This window comes from Acinonyx jubatus, chromosome B4 (genome assembly GCF_027475565.1).
Source record: "Acinonyx jubatus isolate Ajub_Pintada_27869175 chromosome B4, VMU_Ajub_asm_v1.0, whole genome shotgun sequence".
Taxonomy (NCBI): domain Eukaryota; kingdom Metazoa; phylum Chordata; class Mammalia; order Carnivora; family Felidae; genus Acinonyx; species Acinonyx jubatus.
The window spans coordinates 124,086,789-124,107,608 of record NC_069387.1 but is presented as its reverse complement, the minus strand read 5'-3'; the positions used below and the strand labels follow the sequence as shown (position 1 = coordinate 124,107,608).

The 20,820-nt window shown below is 45.2% G+C and overlaps 1 protein-coding gene across 14 annotated transcripts; it reads left to right on the top strand.

Moving 5' to 3' along the window:
• Nucleotides 1–9,607: 9,607 nt before the first annotated feature.
• On the top strand, nt 9,608–20,545 carry LOC128316488 (translation initiation factor IF-2-like). Of its 14 annotated transcripts, none has more exons than XR_008300468.1 (5): nt 10,035–10,074; nt 17,318–17,413; nt 19,006–19,419; nt 19,610–19,718; nt 20,446–20,545. XR_008300468.1 is itself a non-coding variant. In XM_053226694.1 (4 exons), the coding sequence occupies exons 3-4, from the start codon at nt 17,394–17,396 to the stop codon at nt 20,100–20,102; spliced, it is 513 nt and encodes a 170-aa protein (XP_053082669.1). In that variant the 5' UTR covers nt 10,223–10,299; nt 11,391–11,536; nt 17,318–17,393; the 3' UTR covers nt 20,103–20,539. The 14 variants fall into 14 exon arrangements, 6 of the variants coding, with proteins under 6 accessions (XP_053082670.1, XP_053082667.1, XP_053082668.1 ...); XR_008300467.1 differs by lacking the exon at nt 10,035–10,074 and adding an exon at nt 10,264–10,299; XR_008300465.1 differs by lacking the exons at nt 10,035–10,074; nt 19,006–19,419 and adding an exon at nt 10,200–10,299 and having other exon boundaries at nt 19,610–20,227.
• The last annotated feature ends 275 nt before the right edge of the window (nt 20,546–20,820 follow it).

Here is a 20,820-nt window from a genome sequence, read left to right as displayed (position 1 = left end):
TTCTAAGCTCTTCAAAAATTGTTACAGGGACGTCTGGGTGGCCCAGTCAGATAAGCCTCCGACTTCAGCTCAGGTCGTGATCTCATGGTTCTTAAGTTCGAGCCCCATGTCAGGCTCTGTGCGGACAGCTCAGAGCCTGGAGCCTGCTTCAGGATTCTGTGTCTCCCTCCTTCTGCCCCTCCCCTGCTCGTGCTCTGTCTCTGTCTCTCTCTCAAAAATAAACATTTAAAAAAATGGTTACAAACACAAAGTATCCTTTTCAGAATGACCCAAATTAAATTAAAGACACATCATCAAAGTAAAATATTGTGACATTAAGAATTCTTTTAGGTTGGGACACCTGGGTAGCTCAGTTGGTTAAGCATTTGCCTTTGGCTCAGGTCATGATCTCACGGCTCACAGGGCTTGTGAGTTCAAGCCCCACGTCAGGCTCTGTGCTGACAGCTCAGAGCTTGGAGCCTGCTTCAGATTGTGACACCTTCTCTCTCTTCCCCTCCCCCACTCACGCACTGTCTCTCTCTCTCTCAAATATAAATAAACATTTAAAAAGTTATATAAAAAAAGAATTCTTTTAGATTGTAATATTTTCACATTATTCTGTTTTTAGCCATTTGCAATGTTCTGTAGGTCGTATTTTAAGTATGTTTTATTATTTATTTATTTTTTTAAGTTTATTTTGAAAGAGGCAGAGATGGCAGAGAGAGAGAGAGAGAGAGAGAATTCCAATCAGGTTCTGCATCATCAGCTCAGAGCCCAATGCAGGGCTCGAACTCACGAAACCATGAGATCAAGACCTGAGCCAAAACCAACTGAGCCACCCAGGCACCCCTAAGCATTTTTTAAAGACATGAAATGATTATTATTTTTTTTTAAAGTACAACCACAGCTATAAAAGAGAGGAACTTAAGACAAAGATCACATCTGTTTCATATACTGTATGAGGTAATCTAATACACATCACAGCATTAATCTTCCCAAACAAGTTTGCTAAGAAACAGCTCCCATGTTTAGTGTTTAAAAATAAAATAATCTCATTTAGAAAAACCAAGATATAATTTGATTAGTTAAGCATATTCTTCCTCCAATTTTATACTAGTCTCCACTTATAAATCCATGAGAAAAGAACAAATTTTGTTATAGGATAAAAATCTTAGGAACAGCAAATTGCAAATATTCAATTAAAAAAAAATAAAAATGTTTTCCTTTCTAAAATGTAAACGTCCAGTAAATAAAACATACATATATTCCAGGTGTAGAAACACCACTAATTGACTTATGAAAGAAATATATTTTCATATGTTTGATGATAAGGCTTTTATTTGTTGAGTATAAAGCACTTCACTGGGGGCGCCTGGGTGGCTCAGTTGGTTAATCATCTGACTTCGGCTCGGGTCATGATCTCACAGTTTGAGAGTTTGAGCCCCGCATCAGGCTCTGTGCTAATAGCTCAGAGCCTGGAGCCTGCTTCAGATTCTCTCTCTCTCTCTTTCTCTCTCTCTCTCTCTCTCTCTCTTTCTCTCTCTCTGCTCCTCCCCCACTCACTCTCTGTCTCTCTCTCTCTCAAAAATAAATAAACAATTAAAAAAAAAAAAAGATTTAAAGCACTTCACTAAAAGAACCAGGCCATTTTTATTTAAAAGTTTACTCCTGGGACCCCTGGGTGACTCAGTCGGTTAAGCATCCAACTTCAGCTTCAGGTCATAATCTCACAGTTTGTGGGTTTGAGCCCCACATCAGGCTCTGTGCTGACACCTCAGAACCTGTTTTGGATTCTGTATCTCCCTCTCTCTCTACTCCTCCCCTGCTCATGCTTTGTCTCTGTCTCTCAAAAATAAATAAATGTTAAAAAAAAAATTTTTTTTAAAGTTTACTCCTTTGCCCAGTTTCCATCTTTGAATGACTCACCAATTTCTGTAGAATTTGGCTATCATACCAGACCATGGGAAACGTCTGAAATATCTTAAAGTCATTTGGCAAGAGAAAAGTGTTTTCTTGAGTCATGGAGGCAGTCATTTATCACTTTGTGCTAGAGTATTTCTTAGTGAACTTCTTCACTAACCTCAAAACAAAGCCCAAGATCTAAGCTCCTAGAAGGTGTTGCTTCTGGATGGAGTTCTGACCAACAGGGCACCCTTCACGGCAATCTGCATGCAGTAGTGTTGTGGCTCTGCAGCAGCTGAGACCTTGAACCTATCCACACTGGTCTCCAGTTTGAGCTGCTCCACCAGGTGGTTGCTGGTCTCCCAAGGTGGGTGAGCAAGGCTGGACTGAGCCTTGAAGGCTTCACCCTTCATACCTTTTCTGTGCTGGTTCATCTTCTAAGATCCTTAAAAAAATAGCCTGCAACGGTGTTACGGGTTGAATTGTGTGCGCTCTCAATTTTTAACCCCAACACCTCAGGATGTGACTATATTTGGAAATAGGGCCTTTCAAGAGGTAATGAAGTAAAAATGAGGTCATTAGAGTGGGCCCTAATCCAATACAACTGGTGTCCTTGTAAGAAGACAAGATTAGGACACGGACAATACAGACAGATAACCGTGTGGAGACACAGGGAGAAGATGACCATCTCTACAAGCCAAGGAGAGAGGCCTCAGGAGAAATCAACCCTGCCAACACCTTGCTTTTGGACTTCTAGCCTCCAGAACTATGAGAAAATAAATTTCTGTTGTGAAAGCTGCACAGTCTGTGGTATTTATTACAACAGCCCTAACAAATTAAGATATTATTTCCATTTGGTAGTGGAGGAAATGCTGAGGTTTGGGTATGTGAAGCTGCTTGCTCAAGTGTAGAGAGCCATGATTCAAACTCTGCTCTAACACTAAAACCCAAGCTTCTCCCACTAAGCTGTGCCTCCTGTAAATCCAGGAAGCAGCTGGGAGAAGGTGTGGTGTGTGCACAGAGAGCTTGTTACTAGAGGAAGACAAGGGTAGGAGAACTTGTTCTGGCTTCTCAAATTGACCAGCTATGGTGACATTTTTGGTGTCTGAGACTTTGTAAATACTGCCGAGGCTTACCGGAAAGTTTTGGAAAAGTAAGAGAAATTGATTTATTTCTGTCTTAATCAGCATGCATGTGATTGCCAGAAACAAAAACTTATTCTCCCAGTTTCATCAAAAAAGGTCAATGTATGGGAAGGAGGTTGGTGCATCTCATGGTTTCTAAGGGCAAGAAATGTAGTCTAGCCTCAGAAAGAACCAGAACTAGAAACTGTGTCAGCCCCTCCCCTTCCCTGCATTGGATAGATGCATAGGGCTCTCATGGGAAGATTCTCCAATTCACCATTGACTGAGGACTTTGTGAACTTTCCTTTGTAGAGACTCCTGGTCTGGCAGGACAGAATCAAGAAAGTGTAGTTCCAACACACAGCTAGAGAGGAAGGCCTATGGCTTCTGGAGCCAGACCAGACTTAGGTTTGCCAGCAGACTCTGCAGCCTACTTACTGGCTAAGTTATCTTGGGAAAACTTTGTTGCTCTGAGACTCACTTTCCCCCATTGGAAAATAAGGATAATAAAGCTTGTTTCAAAGAGGCACAGTGCCCAGCTTAGTATTGAGTGTGCTTTGCTTCCTCCCCCTATCACTTAACCAAGATAGAGGTGGCATCTGCTAGAGAACTCCTGTGGGGTCATCATCACATAGGAGTGTGGCACTGCAGGGGTGACACTGCAGGGATGACCCACCAGCTGAAACTAGGGAATGCAAACTGTTAGGTGGAATTGGTGATGTGAACCACTTTTCTTTGGGTATCAACACTTGCTCAGGGTAGGAATCTACATTATCTTCTCTTCACCAAAATGGCTTTCTTGCTATGCTTGAAGCCCTAGAGTCTCTGGCTGGACTTTTGGGAGAACTACAAAGTAAAACACCCACCATACAATTTTTAGACATAGGAGGAAAAAAGGAGAAGAGGTGGTTTTGTATATTACTCTAATCAGCAAAATCAAGAAGTAATGAAAACCGTAATCTTTTCTAGTGGCCTTCTTCTCTATCATTTTGTGATGCCCAGAAGTGTCCTTATCTGAACCAAGTGTTACTGGGGTTTTTTTCCCCAGAGGAAGAAATGGGTGCACGGAGAGGCTAACAGGTATGCCCCAAAATAGAGCTAATCAACGGCCATGCAGAGAGAGGGTACATAGGTCCTAAATGCTGGTCCAGTTTCCTGAGTCTACCAATTCTACTTTCTGCTGCCCTCACTCCCTGTACAAGTGGGTCAGCCCGAGCTCTCCAGACTGCTCCCTGCACTCTCAGTCTTCAGGAAGGGGCTGATGCTAGTCAGGAAGCAGAGTTACAGAGCTCACAGCCCTGTGAGCACTAAAGGAGCTATCAGGAGCTCAGGGATTTGGTCCAAGAGCTGCCACCCAGGACTTTGCTTTCTGCATCATCTGAAATGAAGTCCGGGTACCTCAATGACCAAAACTGGAAGCTCTGGAAAACAGATGAAGGAGAGGGAATGTGAACAACAAGAACTTGCAAACACTGCTATAAAGAGTATAAGTTGATAGATCCACTTTGGAAAACCATTTGCTGTTATGTACACTGTTGAAAATATTCATATGCTATGGTTCGGCATTTCCACTCACAGGTATATAGCCTACAAAAGTGAGCCCCAAAGTATCAGGAGACCAGTACAAGTATGTTCATAGGAGCATTATTTGTAATACTCCCAATCTGGAAAGAATCTAAATGTCCATCAACTGTGGAAAGGATAAGTTGTTGTAGTCTTGGACTGGAATACTACATGGTGATGAAAATGAACACCCCACAGATACATGCAACACCAAGGATAAATCACACACACACACACACAACATTAAAGGAAAGAAGCAAGACCCAAAAGAATTCCTATTTATATAAAGTTCAAAAATAAGCAAAAGTAAATCACTCTGTTTAGGGATGTACACTGGGATAGCAAAATTATAAAGAAAAGGCTGGAGATGATTATGGTCAAAGTCAGTGATTACCCTTAGGTAAGGGATGAAAGGTTTGCAATTGGAAAAGGTATGAAGGAGGTGTCTGGAGTGTGGGTAATATTCTCATCTTTTGATTTGCAGTTTCACAGGCATGCACTTAATGGTAATTCATTGAGCTGTACCTTTGGGTTTTATGACTGTATGCTGTTATGCCTCCATCCCTGCCTTGCTGCCCCCACTCTCGCCTCCCCAGCACACAGATTCTTGTACATGACTATTACCAGGACTGGAATTTGAATTTGATTCTTCCACCACACCAGATCTGTTTCTTCCATGGTCTTGGAACCCTCTGTCCAGCCTTCTTGGCCTAAATTTCCTGGCCCCTAGTCTAGGGGTTCTTAACCTGAGGTTCATGATCCATTTCAGGAGTCTGCAACTCCCCTGATGCTGTTTGTCAAATTGTGTGTACATGTGCCTTTTCCTGGGGAGTGGTTCTTTTTTTTTTTTTTTAACATTTCTTTATTTGAGAGAGACAAAGCACGAGTTGGGGAGGGGCAGAGAGAGAGGAAGACACAGACTCCAAAGCAGGCTCCAGGCTCTGAGCTGTCAGCAGCGAGCCCAGTGCAGGGTTTGAACTCATGAACAGTGAGATCATGACCTGAGCCGAAGTCTGACGCTCAACCAACTGAGACACCCAGGTGCCTGTCTGGGGAGTGGTTCTAATGTCTTCTTTGGATTACTAAAGTGATCTGTGACCCACAAAAGGTTAAAAACCATTGCTAGAGCCTACTCATTGGGCTTAAACAAACAAATGGATAGAAGTACACCAGGCCTTGAACAAAGTCCTGAAAAGTCCAGGGTTTTGCAGTGGCTCCCTGGGACACTCCAGAGCCACGGGATCTTTGCTCTCCATCCCATACTGGGTCTGTGCTTCCTCTCTGTGCCACCTGGTGGGGACCAGGGCTGGCAGGCACAGGTGTAACAGGAAAGGCTCTGAGTTGGGGGGGGGGGTGGGACAGGGGGGAGCAGCTCCCCAAGAAGCCAGCATGGGCTAGGCAGGTGCCCGAAAAGTGTCAGCTGCAGCTGCAAGTGGGAAGAAGAATGAAGAGCCCCAAAAGCCTGGGATTTAAGGAGATTGTCCTTTGAGCTGGGGTTTTCCCAGCCAATCCCCAGGTTTCCATCTCAGCTCAATTCCAGTTTTGTAATGAGTCAAATGAGGATCCAGAAGCCCAGGGTGACCGGTGTAGACCTTGAAAGCTTGAACCTTGAACTCTCAGGCCATTCCCACGTGCTCACTCTCCTTTGGCTTGGCACTCATTTGCATATGGTTTTGGCAGCAACTTTCCTTTGTTCCACCTCGCTGGGGGCTGGAGAGCTGCTTTCCCAACACACAGAGCCCACGCTTCCACTGCACTCTCCCCACTCCTTCAACTTAAAAATGTCTTTCTGGTTTGTTTACACTCACTCTCCTGAGACCCTCATAATTAGGAGAGCCTGAACTAGAGATTCAGAAATGGAGTTTTTACTAGCTAGTTTCCCAACATGAGCTCATCAGGTAGAACCAGAGCTGTGGCACAGGTCGCTGGGCATTGATTGCATCATGTTTGATGATTTTTTCCTAACTGGCTATGTGCAGATCACTTCTCTGTCACAGGACTGGGTCTTTGAGATTTGTTTCAGTTTGATTCTGTTTTTAATGTTTTTCTGGAACTCAGTACATTGTAGTTTGGCTATGTTATGTACTATTCCCTCAGAGAATATCCTCAGCCCAGGATTTTATAGGTTCACAGTAACTGTGGGAAACCAGTCCAGCTGGACGTCAGAACCACGCAGAACCATGGACCTCTGCTTATCAACACACTTTCTCCATCCCTGCCTCTCTTTGTTGGTCTCATTTTCTCAGATCAGCTTTCTCTACCAGACTAGAAGTATGGCTGTTAGCAATCTGCGTGGCTCCTATCTTTTCTGCCAGAGAAAGATTGAGTCTCTCTTCTTCTCACGTCCACTCAAGAAGTTTTAGGAGTGTATCAGTAGGGCCAAACTAGGATATGCTACAAAAACAAACATCCTCCACAATCTCAGTGCCTTAAAACAACAAGGTTTATTGCAACACATATTGCATGTTCCATGTCTTTTGTGATACTTATGGTCACGTGGCAGAGATGGATCAGTGAGCCTGCTCTTACACTGCAGCCTGCCTGGGGCTGATCCGATGGAGATAAGCACAAGATATACTATGGGGAAAAAGACACCTGCCTTGAAGAGTGAGAAGAGAGTGACAAGGATGCTTTCTTAGGGGAGCTGATGCTTGTTTTGAGCTTTATAAGACAGAAGGAATGAGCAAGGTGGAGGTGGGAGGGTGGGTTCTGGCTCAGGTAAATGAAAAGGCACCTGGAAAGGTTTGTATGCATGACAGATATAGAACATCTTGGGGAGAGAAAATTCATTCAGGCTTCCCCAGGCCCTCTGCTGAGAAGATGTGTTATTTTGGACAAGCCTCAGTTTCCCGTTCTAGAAATTAGGGGCAGTAATAGTACCTATCTCCCCAGGTTGTTATGAGATTTAATAGTAATGTCTGTATGTCTCTAGCACTATTACTCATAAGCTCTTGAGATATGGTACAGATATGACCAATATTGAGAGGCAGTCAAGTGCCATGGTTAGAACCATGGATGTTGGAACCTGTTCTTAGTTCCTCGGGGTAGTAGTTCCTCGGAGTACAGATAGTACCCAGCTGAAAGGGTTTGTGTGGAGATTCCTTGAGATAACCTATGTGCACCACTGGGTTTGTCTGTGTGGTTGGGGAACAAGTGAGTGATGGATAGAAGATGTCAGCAGGGGCCAATCATGTCATTCATGGAGACAGATCCAAGTTTGTGAGCCCTCATGCTTAGACAGTTCTTGCTACTCACTCTAAGAAAAGGATGTAAAATTATGAATACAAAGTTAGACATGAAAGGAAATGTTTGGTCAGAGGATGAAAGGAATCACAACAAATATAAAATTTTAGCAGCTGTCCAGTACTGCAAATATCACAAAATTCAGAAAAATACACTATTTTTTGTATTAGTTACTTGCTATCCTCTATTTATAATCATTTTCCTACATTGGCTGCATGCTCTTTAATCACCTCTTCATATTCACAATGCTTTTGTTATATTTTCTATAGACAGAATAGGCAGAGAGATGATCTAGCCCTCTTGTAGTGTGGTTGATCAAAATTTGTTGTTGTTTTTTTTTTATATGGATAGTATGGAAATATTTATTTCAACCCCACAACAAATGTCGTATACCAGCAATGTTATATAAGTTTTTTAGGATTGTTGTCACATTTGAGGAAATACCAAATTCCTGTCATGAAGGAACTATAAGATTTCAGGGCACTTATTCCTGTGGGAGTGTACATCATTTTATCTTCATGGTTGTCTGTATTTCTTGACAAATTAGTAAGAAATTCAGATCTATTTCCAGTAGATCTCTGTGATTCACTTTTCTTCATTAATTAGATCAGTAATCTAAAAGCCTAATTGTTATTTCTACTTGAAATGTGTCTCCTCATTAAACAAGGGTATTTCAGATTTTATCTGAAATTGATTTTTTTATTCTTCTCGGTGTCAGAATAATTTCCTTTGATTTCATTGCTCATCTTTATTTTTGTTTCACATGCCATTTTTATATGACTTTTCTCTAGAGGATTTCATAAATATATTTAAAGATGCATCGGGGCGCCTGGGTGGCTCAGTCAGTTAAGCGTCCGACTTCGGTTCAGGTCATGATCTCGCGGTTCGTGAGTTCAAGCCCCGCGTCGGGTTCTGTGCTGACAGCTCAGAGCCTGGAGCCTGTTTCAGATTCTGTGTCTCCCTCTCTCTCTCTCTGACCCTCCCCCGTTCATGCTCTGTCTCTCTCTGTCTCAAAAATAAATAAACGTTAAAAAAAAATTAAAAAAAAATAAAGATGCATCTACCTCGGGAGTCTGGAAATTTGTCATTTTTTTTAAGTTCTCAAAGCATCTTTCCAAATTGTGGTTAGATAGAGTATTCCCAAATCAATCTCCTCTTAGGAAGACCCCAGAATGCCCTCAGCCAGGACAATGCCACCCGATGGAAGAGAAGTATGATGAAAGATGGAGTGAAAAGAAACAGTGATCTTAACAAATGGCCATTAAAAATATCTTAATTTTTAAATTTGTTAAAAATATATGATCATGTGACCCGTTGCTAGGGTTTTTCCCAGATCCTTAAAGGGGCTCACAAGCTTAATCTTGATTGAGTTCAAAGTAAGCCGGCCTCTCTCGGGTATCTGCTACATCTCCACTTCCTCCAAGAAGCCCTCTCTGAATGGTCTGGTGAACTCACTGTCATAAATATAGGAGTTGCTTTTATCTTAATGTTTAAATATTTTTAGAAAATACTACAAGGCAATAATAAGTTGATTTGAAACAACACTGAATAAAGGTGCTTCTAATCTTGCATTTATGATTCGGATTTTACTCTGAAGGCAAGAAAGAGCCACTACAACGGTTAGAATGTACATTTTTGAACGCTCTGCGTCCCTATGGTGGAAGATGGCCCAGTTAAGGGGACTACCTGTCGCACGGACTGTTCGCCACCCGCAGTGTCTTAGCCCCTCATTGAATCTCTGGGCGGAGTACTGGGAGGAGACACCTGCCCACACCTGCACCTCACTAGGCCCCGCCTGCTTTCCATGGTCCCGCCCTCTTGCCATCAAGCCCCGCCCAGTCCTCTGCTGGGCCAGGCGCTCCTCTGTTCCTCTGTTAATCTGGGCCCACCAGATTTGGCGGATTTGTGGAAAGCACCAAGACCTGGTAGTTAAGAAAGCCGTGAGCTCTGTCGTCTCCGCTCCTTAATCTCTGTCGGCAACTCCGACAGAAGGCTGCCTTCCCGCCCTTGCTGTCTGACGGACCCTTTTGCTTGGAAGATGCTTAGGTGGTGGCTCTTGCCTCGTTTTGGCCGGGATTGGGTTTCTTTCTCTGCGCTGAAAGGGAATGAGCCCAGGAGAGCCACCTGGGGTCAGAAGAGGTTTGCAGAGTTGACCAAGATCCCCGGGCGGCCATAGCGGACCTCCAGTTCTTCCCAGACCGCAGGCGCCAAGACTGGCCCCTCCATGGCCAGCAGGTGGCAGAAGGGGGCCGGCCTGGGACAGGTACGGCGACGGCGAGAGGGCCGGGGCAGCCTGGCCCAGGTGGCTGGGCCTTGTGCGCTCTGGGTTCCCGCACCTGCAGTTCCACTAAGGCAAGCTGGGGGCGGGCCTGGTGGGGCGGGGCGGGGCCTTCCGGTGGGTGGGCGGGGCTCACGTGCAGGACTCTGGAAACTGAACAGTAAACCTTTGCTGAACCCTTCCTGAGAGCCAAGTCCTAAGAATACAGTGGTGAGTAAAAACGCTGACAGCCAGGGAGACAGACAGTAAACATACTCACAAGCATATAATCATGTAATTACAAGTTGTGAGAAGAGTTGTGAAAGGAAAAAACAGGGAGCTTTGTCTCTTGGGGGCTTGGGTAGACTTCCTTCCAGAAGCTTCTTGGATATAGACCCAAATTCTGGCTTTTCCACTTAAAAGCTGGGTGGGCCAGCTGGGCCATGGACTCTTGGGTCAGAAATGAGGCTTGACTCTAAAGCCTTGTGTAAACTGCTCTCAAAGAGTAGTCCAGAAAGCCTGGGAACCTTGGCAATTTCTGGGAATATGTGTTTATTTATATCGCTCCATTCTGTGCCCCCTATGCTATGGTCTGAATGTGTCCCCCACCAAATTCATAGATTGAAATCCCAGTGCACAGTGTGATGGTCTCGGGAGGTGGGGCCTTTGGGAAGTGATTAGGTCACGAGGATAGAACTCTCATGAATAAGGTTAGTGCCCTTATAAAGAAGGCCTGAGAGAGCTCCCTTGCCCCTTCTACCAGGTGAGGATACAAGGAGAAGTCTGCAACCTGGAAGCGGGCCCTCCCCTGCACATGCTGCCATCCTGACTTTAGACTCTCAGCCTCCACAACTGTGAGAAATAAATGGCTGTTGTTTATAAGCCGCCCAGTGTGTGGCATTTTGTTATAGCAGCCTGAACAGACTAAGACTTCCTCCTTGGAGGTGTTTTTTAACCTTTCTTAGAAGCTGAACTGGATTGGAATGCTGTCTCGGTGACTGCACAGTGCTGTGCATTAGTACAAAGTATTTGTTGCACTGTCTCATAACTTCTTGTGGGCCTTTCTCAGAAACTCTAGGCTTCTTGAGTCATGGATTGCGGTGTCATCATCTCTGACATCCAGCAGCAGTGGCGTCTTTTCCATCATCATTGTCATCATCACAGGGAACACTGGGACAGTGCTTTCAGTGTGCTCTGCTCCGTTCTAACCTCTTTACGTACAGTCATTCATTTCTGGCCCATTGTAACCACTGTATAAACAAGTATCAAGTGAATAAATAAGCACAATGGAAGGAGAAAAATCACTGATTTTTTTCCCTAAGAGTTCTTGGAAAGCTTCACAGAGGAGGTGACTTTGGGTGGATTTTGAAAGCCGAGTTCACCAAGCAGAGAAGTGGGGAGTCATCATTCCAGGGTGGCTTGGGCAAGTATGAAGGCACACATCAGGCATTCAAGGAATGGTAATTAGGTAAGTGTGGCTGGATGTTGAGCATAGGGGGTGAGGATGAGGATAGAGAAATATTAGGATTGGAACACTTACTTGGATATAAGACGTACTTGTTAAGAAGGCAGTTTTTGGCTTTGTTTTTTGCTTTTGCCTTTTTAATCCACTATATACATCAGACATCTAGAGCAGTAATTTCTAATGAAGGGGGTGGTTTGCATGACTCCCAGGGATGTGCTAGGTGATCTCAGGAGGTGTGGGAAGAAAAATATTGGAATTTCTATTTTAGTTTTTTATCTTACCCTTTAAACATTTCTATTTTGGTATAAAGTTTAGAACAGCACTATCTAGTAGAACTTTTTGTGATGATGGAAATATTTTATATCAGCACTTGAAATGTAGTTAATACAATTGAGGAACTGAATTTTTAATTTTTTTCATCTAAATTAATTTAAGTGTAAATAGCCACGTGTGGCTAATGACTCCTCTATTGAATAGCACAGCTTTCATAATAGTGCATAATAGTGTGCATTAATACTATAGTTTATGTGCACAAATTAATACATAAATGAGAAAACACATATGTGCAGCTCAGGTTGTTACCGATGGCATATGCAATCCAAAATGTTTACAGACCACTGGTCCAGAGACCAAAATTAAAGTATGGAGCTGGAACAGAAGTACTGAAAAATTGCAAAGATGGGATAGCCCTAAGGGATTAGTCAGAGATGTCTTAGAATTTAAACATCTGAAAATTGAAAGGGATCTTACAGCTCCTTAGTTTTCCTGAAGACAGTAAGCCTTGGGCCAAGAGGGGAGGGACTCAAACTCACAGTTTCAATCCTACTTCTGCCTGTGACAGGCCGTCTCATAAAACCTTTCTATGTCCACTGCTACCCCTTCGCCCGATTCTTCTCTCTCTCTAGCACTTTTCTAATTTGTGACAACACAATTGTTAACTTATCATTTTTTTTATCGTCCGTCTCCTTCCAACAACTAGACTGTAAGTTCCATGGAGACAGTGCCGCGTCTTCTGTTTCCCACTGTATGCCCAGGACCTGTCATACAATAAGCGCTCAAAATGCATTTGCTCAATAAATGGTTCAGGAGGTGGGTGGAGGGAGACCCACACTGGGAATGAGAGATCAGGCTAAACAGATATTGGGAGATGGGGACAGAGATTGATGAAGGGCCTTGAAGCCTCTCTGAGCAGTTAGTGCCACTGGCCCAGCCTGGCAGCCCCCACATGTGGCTGGTAACTGTTGCCTAGTGGTGGAAAGTCAATTTGCTTTGAATCCAAGGGACCTTGGTTTGAATTCCAGTTCTATCATGGTAGTATGACATTAGATGATTTACTCTACTTCTCTAAATATTTAGTTTCTTCAGCTATAAAATGAGGAAAATGGCAATACTATTTCTTAGCAGTTATTAGTTGGATTAAAGAATGTAATGTGCATATATATATATATTATATGTATGTTTTATATATATATATATATAAGCAATAGTACATAGACTGTATGTATATAGACTATCTACTGCATACTACAGATACTATATAGAGAGCTTTTGTCCAATGTTTTTTTTTAATTTTTTTTAATGTTTATTCATTTTTGAGAGACAGAAAGAGACAGAGCATGAGCAGGGAAGGGGCAGAGAGAGAGGGAGACACCGAATCTGAAGCAGGCTCCAGGCTCTAAGCTGTCAGCACTGAGCCCAATGCGGGGCTCGAACTCACAAACTGCGAGATCATGACCTGAGCCAAAGTTGGACGCTCAACCGATTGAGCCACCCAGGCGCCCCAGCTTTTGTTGAATGTTAACTGAGTGAATGAATGACCTAAATGATACCGTGTATAGACACAGAGTAGGAAAACAGACATGGAATCAAAGGATTGCTATTCTTTGATGAAACAAATTGTCAGAGCCTCAAATGTAACTAGTCACAGAGAAATGTGATGCACTGCACTGTCCCTTGAAAATATAGGGTTCCTTACTGGAAAGCAGTTGGCTGGATGTAACAAAAGCCTTAAGAATGTTTATTCCTTGTTTAGAGTAACTCCATCTCTAGGAATCTACACTAAGCAAGTAATAAGAGATACAAAGATTTTCTTACAGAGCCGTTCACTGATGCCATTCCAGGAAGGCCCAAATAATAAAAACTTAAATAGTAAGCAACCTAATCAGCCAGTAATGGAAGAATGCTTATGGACAGTATAGCCCTGTGAAGCAATACCATGTAAGTGACTAAAAACCAAGTGTTTTCAGAATACAATGTTACTGGGAAGATGTTCATGCTATTTTTTTTTTTTTAACATTTATTCCTTTTTTAAGAGAGAAAATGTGAGCGGGGAAAGGACAGAGAGAAAGGGAGACACAGAATCCGAAGCAGGCTCCAGGCTCCGAGCTGTCAGCACAGAGCCTGATGCAGGGCTCAAGGTCACAAACCATGAAATCATGACCTGAGTGTCGGACGCTTAACCGACTGAGCCACCCAGGTGCCCCAGATGTTCATGTTATGAATAATAAGTGAAAAGGAGTATATAAAATTCTATACAATATGATCACAATTGTAAAATATGTTAAAAAAAAAAAAGATGAGAAAGACACAGTAAACTCTTAGCTGTGATTATCTCTCGTTGCTAGGTTAGTGGCACTCAGGTCAGCCCACTGATGTTCCCATCACTGGTCTTGGCTCCTTGGTGGGGTTCAGCCACCAACGGCTTCAAAGGTCACTTCCTCTATGAGCTCCATGAGGATATCCCAAGTGTCAGCTCTTGGATGCACTCTTGAGACTAGAAGGGACTTCTGCCAAACCTCAGTGTGATTCTTTGAGAAGGCTCATGCTGAGGATGGTAGCCTGGGAGAGAAGGCACAGCACTTGGCAGTTAGAGAATCTAAGTTTAACTCCTGGCTTGGCCACAAAATAGCAGTGGACTTTGGGCAACTTCCTGTGGCTCTCTGCACCTTGGTTTCATCATCTGTAAAATAAGGGAAGTGGACTGAGGTGATCTCCAAGGTACCTCTGGGCTTCAGTAGTCTGCTCTCCTTTCACTTACCAAGTATTTGTTGAACACTTTCTCTGTGCCAAAAACTATTCCATATACTGGGGATAAATAGGGAACAAGGCAAAGGTCTGTCCTCTTTCTAGTAAACTGTGTAAACCATAATAGAGTTTTAGCAGTATTTTCTGACTCATCATTTCCTAAAATGAGTTTTTAAGTGCCCCTGCCTTCCTGTTAGCTCTTTTCTCCTCGCTTCCACTTTTCAAACTTTTATTTTTATATTGTCGAGACTGGTACATGTACATTATGCTGGGGGATGATACTTATGTCTTCTGTACTTTATTTGTTGATTCTAAAAATTTTTAATCACTAACTGTTCTTCATCAAAGTCAAGTCATTGCCTGTGATTACATTTCCTTTTGTGCACAGCTTAAAAAAAAATGTTTATTTATTTTTGAGAGAGAGAGAGAGAGAGAGAGAGAGAGAGAGAGAGAGCATGAGCAGGGGAGGGACAGAGAGAGAGAGGGAGACACAGAATCCAATGCAGGCTCCAGGCTCTGAGCTGTCAGCACAGAGCCTGAGGCAGGGTTCGAACTCATAAACCATGAGATCATGACCTGAGTCAAAGTCAGACGCCTAACTGAGACACCACGGCTCCTCTTTTGTGCATAGCTTTTCATTTCCTGAAGTTTCTAATTGCCTTTCTTTTTTTCCTTATACAATTTGCCTGTCTGGTGTATTCAATTTCAAAAGAAAGGGAAAACAAAAGCAAAACACTTCCTCATGGCAGGTATGGCAGTTAGGGTTGAATGAGGGAGCAGAAGCACTGGGTGTGTCATGCGAGATAGGATTTATCATGTCAGCTGCACCACACTAGATCTCCAGATCTCTCCCCACCACATGTGGGAGAACTACCTGCCTCACACACCCCCCAAACTTCTCTCAAATTCCTTCAACTCCTGCATTCTCCAAGACCGAGAGCCTTGCTACTCAAAGTGTGTGCAGACTAGCATTGTCGGCTTCACCGGGGACTTTGTTAGAAATGCAGAATAGTAGCCCACCCAGTCCCACTAAATCAGAGTCTGCATTTTAGCCAGATTCCCAAGGCATTTGTGTGTCTGGCAAAGTTGGAGAAGCACTGGTCTGGGTGACTTTGTGGAGCCTGCCATTTTCCTCTCAGTCTGCTCCAGTTGCTTGCAATGAAGTCTCCTGTCATCAATGGCCTTACAGCTGTTAACCTTACTGCTGAGGCCTGTCAGAGCTAATATCCTCAGTGCCTGAGAAGACCCTGCCATTGTGGTTATCGATGATGATAATAATACTAGATGCTATCTATTGATTACTATGTGCCTGGTATTGAGCTATGTATTATACATGCAGTGTCTCTTTTCATGCTCAACAAGCCACTATTGCGTATTATAATTATCCCCATATACTAGATGGAAAAATGAAGTTTAAGAGGTGAAGTCACTTGCCCAAAGTCACACTGCAAATAACTGATGCACCAAGGACTCAATTCAAAGCTTATATGACTCTAGAGTCTGTATTTCTTTAAAAATTTTTTTTTCTTTCTCTCCTTTTTTTTTTTTTTTTAGAGAGAGAACACAAGAATGCATGAACACGTGTGAGCAGAGGTGGGGCAGAGGGAGAGAGAGAATCTCAAGCAGACTCCACACTTAGTGTGGAGCTCCATGTGGGGCTTGATCCCACAGCCTTGGGAACATGACCAGAGCTGAAATCAAGAGTCAGATGTTCAGCTGACTGAAACACCCAGCACCCCTAGGGTCTGTATTTTTTTTAATTTTTTTTTAACATTTATTCATTTTTGAGAGACAGAGACAAAATGTGAGTAGGGGAGGGGCAGAGAAAGAGAGGGAGACGCAGAATCTGAAGCAGGCTCCAGGCTCTGAGCTGTCAGCACAGAGCTGGATGTGGGGCTCAAATCCTTGGACCACAAGATCACGACCTCAGCTGAAGTCAAATGCTTAACCGACTGAGCCACCCAGGTGCCCCTTGGGTCTGTATTTTTAAACCATCAGGATACAATGTACACACAGGCAAGTGCACATCTCACAAACGTACAGCTGCCCCTCCAGCCCTTTTCATGCTCCCTTCCAGGCACTCGCCTTTCAAGGGTAATTTATACCCTGACTTCAACATGTCTACATGCCTAGGTTAGTTGCCTGGTTTTGTACTTTATATAAATGGAACAACACAGGATATTCTCTTTTGTCATACTGGAACTGCTGAATCAAGCCCCTTGGACTTCCAATTTTTGTGAGATGCTGCATTCCCTGGCTTCTTTTGTTCCATGTTATGTTTGTGAGACTCATACATATTGTCGCATGTGGTGTAGATGGTCTGTTCTCACTGCTGGGTTAATATACCACAGTTACTTACCGGAACTACTGTTTATGGGCATTTGGGTGCCTTCCCGGTTTCGGGTGCTTACGAATACACAAACATTCCAGTGCATGTGTTACGGTGAACATATGGGTGTAGTCCTAGGAGCAGAACTGGTTATACATACCTGGTATACAGAACATGTATATTGTAGTAAATACTGGAGCGAATGTACCACTTAAACTCACATCAGCTGTGTATGAGAGAGCTGGTTCATTCACTCCTTTGCCAACTTACTTGGTTTTTTGGCACATTTTTTCTTTTTCATATTAGCCATTCTGGTGGCTGTGTAGTCAAAGCCCATGTATTTCTTAACACCTCTTTCGTGGATGCATTTGCTTAGTGGTCGCTCCTGCTTGCCTACCCAGAATTCATTTTCATCCCCTTCTTTCCCGCAGAATCCGATCTTTTCCTCATGTCTGCACTCCTTACCATGGAGTCAGAGGAAGCTGATCTTAGCCCTGGTTCCATGTCATGGCTTTATTTAACGAAAGGTAATTCCTCTCCCCTTAATAATAGTCAACTCAGGAAGGGGCAGGTGATCCAATTCTGTCCAAAGAATCTTCAGGAGGTTTACTGGGAGGATTTGGGAAAAGTCCCCTTACTCTTAAGAGGAGGCACAGGGAAAGATGAGCTTAGATGTTGTCATGTCTGGGACTTCTGCCATCTTGCTCCTAACTTTGAGGTGAAGCGATGTTCTATTTAGCATCATGGAGCTGCGGAATCAAACACTTTGGACTTGCAGTTTGGGTGCGATAATACACCCCATTTGTGAAAATAAAGGAAACCTCATTTACAATTGAGTCAGAGCCCTGAAGGGGGCACTCTCGGGCAGGTACTCTCCACGCAGCCTGAGTTACCAGCTGGAAGAAGGGCTATCAGAATTATTTTGACAAGGGAGGACATTTTTCTCATAGGTAGCTCATCTTCTGCTTTTAAGAAAAAGAAGAATGATTCCTCCCCACCCTACAACAACACACTACCCACCTCTGGCAGCCAGTGAGAAACCACCACAACCTCCAACTCTTCCCCAACAGACTTTTATTCAAAATACCCACCCAAGTTTCCTCCTACAACCTAATAAAAGCTGACCTTCTCTTCATCTCTCCGGAATAGCCTATGGTTCACCATAGCTTGCTTGTCCCAAATGCAATTCCTCTGCTATTCTTGAATAAACTCATTTGCTAGAAAAATAACCAATTTATTTTTAAGGTTGGTACCTTCTTAAGCCAGAATGAATACAAGTTTCCGTACCTTGAATCCTAATTGATACGACTCATTTTAAAGTTAGTGCCCACCAACATCACCCTGCAGAGCTCTGAAAACTCAGCTCCTTCCTCCCAGAAGCTTTCCCTATGGGCTTCCGGGGAGGGAAATCTCTCTCCAGCCACTGGGGCAAACTGCTTCCCAGGAGTGATAGGAAATAAGAGGAAGAACATGAGCTCCAGAGGCAGGCGCTCCTGGAGGTGAATCCTGCCTCTCCCACCTGTTAGAGCAGGACCCTGGGCAAGTGCTTCACCTTAGTTTTCTTGTCTGTAAATTGGGGGCTAAGAATCCCAGCGTGCCTCAGGCGGTGTCTGTGAGGCTCCAAGGAGATAATAGAAGGGAAGGTTGTCCTCAGCAATCAAGGGCTGCAGACTGCAGGCCGCAGGACCTAACCCCTCACTAAATTTAGCCAGCTGTGCCAGAGCTGGGAGAAGGTCTTCTGACCCCCCAGTGCAATGTTTTCTTTATCCTAACATGACTCAGCATCTCCTTTTTTTCTGCCTCTTCCCCAAATGCAAGGCCTAAATGGGCCCTGAAGGAGGATTGGGGCAGAATGTCAGAGTTTCCTGGGGCATTTCTCTCAACTAGACCCCTGCCCCGGCGGGGGTGGGCTCCCTTGAGCCCAGCTCTACCAGACCAGGACTAGTGCCGCGGGGGCCGCATGGGCCTTTGTTGTCTCTGGCGGCACAGCCTCCTCCTCTGGCCACTTTTGCTCATTTCTCTGGGAGCTGCCTAGCTGCAGAGAAAGGCTTTTGGAACCCTTCTCTTTTCAGCCAGGCTTTATTGAATTTCACCTCCATTTTGTTTCCTTTCCAAACAGGAACATCATTTATCTTGGACTTCACGTTGGAATGGTCTCCAAGAGCTTTCTACTTTCCCAGCGGCGATTGTTGACACACAGTCAATCTGTTTCTCGCTTCCCCTCCCCTCCCCCCAAGGCCGCCATAAAGTGTCCACAGCTGTGCCCTTGATTACCCCGCCCTCTCTGTGCCCACAAGGGGGTGGGGGTGGGGGTGGGGGCGAGCTGAAATGCAGCGCGGCCGTTACCGCCGACAAAAAGGGACAATTTTCAAACATTTTTGCTTTTCATCAGGGAAGCTGATGAAACATAGAAAGTGCATCATTTTATTCTAAATGCTTTTTAAATATGGGTCACTTGGCCAGAATCAGCCCCGAAGGATGGGAGAAGTTCAAAACCTGAAACAATCACACAGAGTTGCAGGTTTCTTTCCCCGTTGCCTTTTAAGTTATGTGACCTGACACTCGGGAAAACGGGGCGGGAGGGAGGGTGTCTCTCACCGACCGACGCCCCCACCTGCATCGCCCTCCTCTCCTCACAGTGAGTGGGGAGCGTGGAAATGTTTGCCGGGCAGGAATGGCGGCCTGCAGGCCACGAGCGCCTTTTCACTTATCGCTCGTTTCAGGCAGTATCACGATCAGGGGGCCTGTGGGCCGGTGCCTCGGGATGCGGCGACTTCCCCAGCCCCGGCGGAGAGGAACCCCTCGCTGTGTTCGCCGAGGACCCGCAAAGGCGTGAGCCCGCAGGGTTGCGTCCGGCCAGGGAGGCGCGTGCAGGGGCGCGGCCGGGCGGCGCAGGTGTCCCTCGGAGGCGCGCCCCTGCTGGCCGGGCGGTTGGGGCCGCGGCCGCGCAGGACGAGACGGAGGACCGCCGGCGGCCGTGCCCGCGCGCACCCGGCGCAGGGAGGAGGGCTGGGCGAGAGGGCCGGGCCCGGAGCCGCGGCGGGGACCCCAGGGCGCCGGGCGCGGCGAGGACGGGGCTGTGCGGCGGCGCGAACCACCCCGACCGGGCGTGGGGCAAAACCCGCCACCCCGCGGCGTCGCGGGGTGGGGGCGTGGGAGGCGGCGAGGGAGCTCCCAGGCCGGGGCTCACCGCCAGGGAGCGGTTCCCGGAACTGACCCCGAACCAGGAGGCGGGCCCCGGGAGGGTATCTGGGCCACTTGACGACTGGACAAAAGTTTCCCAAGACATTCAGACTCCAAACTAGAGATGGTGTCAAGCGATGCTCGGAAAGCCTCCCTGGGTGAGATAAATGAAGAAGAGGCCGCTCCCTTTAATGGGTTGGGGGGCATGCTGCCCGTGTGCCTTTGAGCCAGCTAGCTCCGCTGCCAGCTAGCTCAGTAACTAATTTTTGACCCCCATTCCCTGTCTGTAAGTTGGGAATAATAACAGTGACTATGGCTTGAGGTTGTGAGGACCGCAATGAGATTGATTGAAGCCATCTTGTCAATTCGGATGAAGGAATGGACACACTGGACCTCATATCTGCTGCAGACCCGCTGGACCAACCGAGGAACCTGTAAGGAATGCAACCCCACTAGTTTGCAAGGAAAGATCTGTTTCAGATTCCAACTCTCTTGAGATGGAAAAGACTTCTGGAGGGACCAGACCAAGGGTCACCAGAGCACCTGCTAGCATAACCTCATGTTCGTCCAATCAACTGCAAACACCTTCTCAGGAGACCCCTGCCCCCAATTTTGCCCTTAAAAACCCTCACTTGCAAGCCACTGGGGCGGTGGGGACTTGTGAGCATTAGCTCCCGGTTCTCCTGGGTGGTGCCAAACCAATAAATAGCTCATCTTTGCTGCAAAACTACGTGTCAGTTTTTATTGGCTT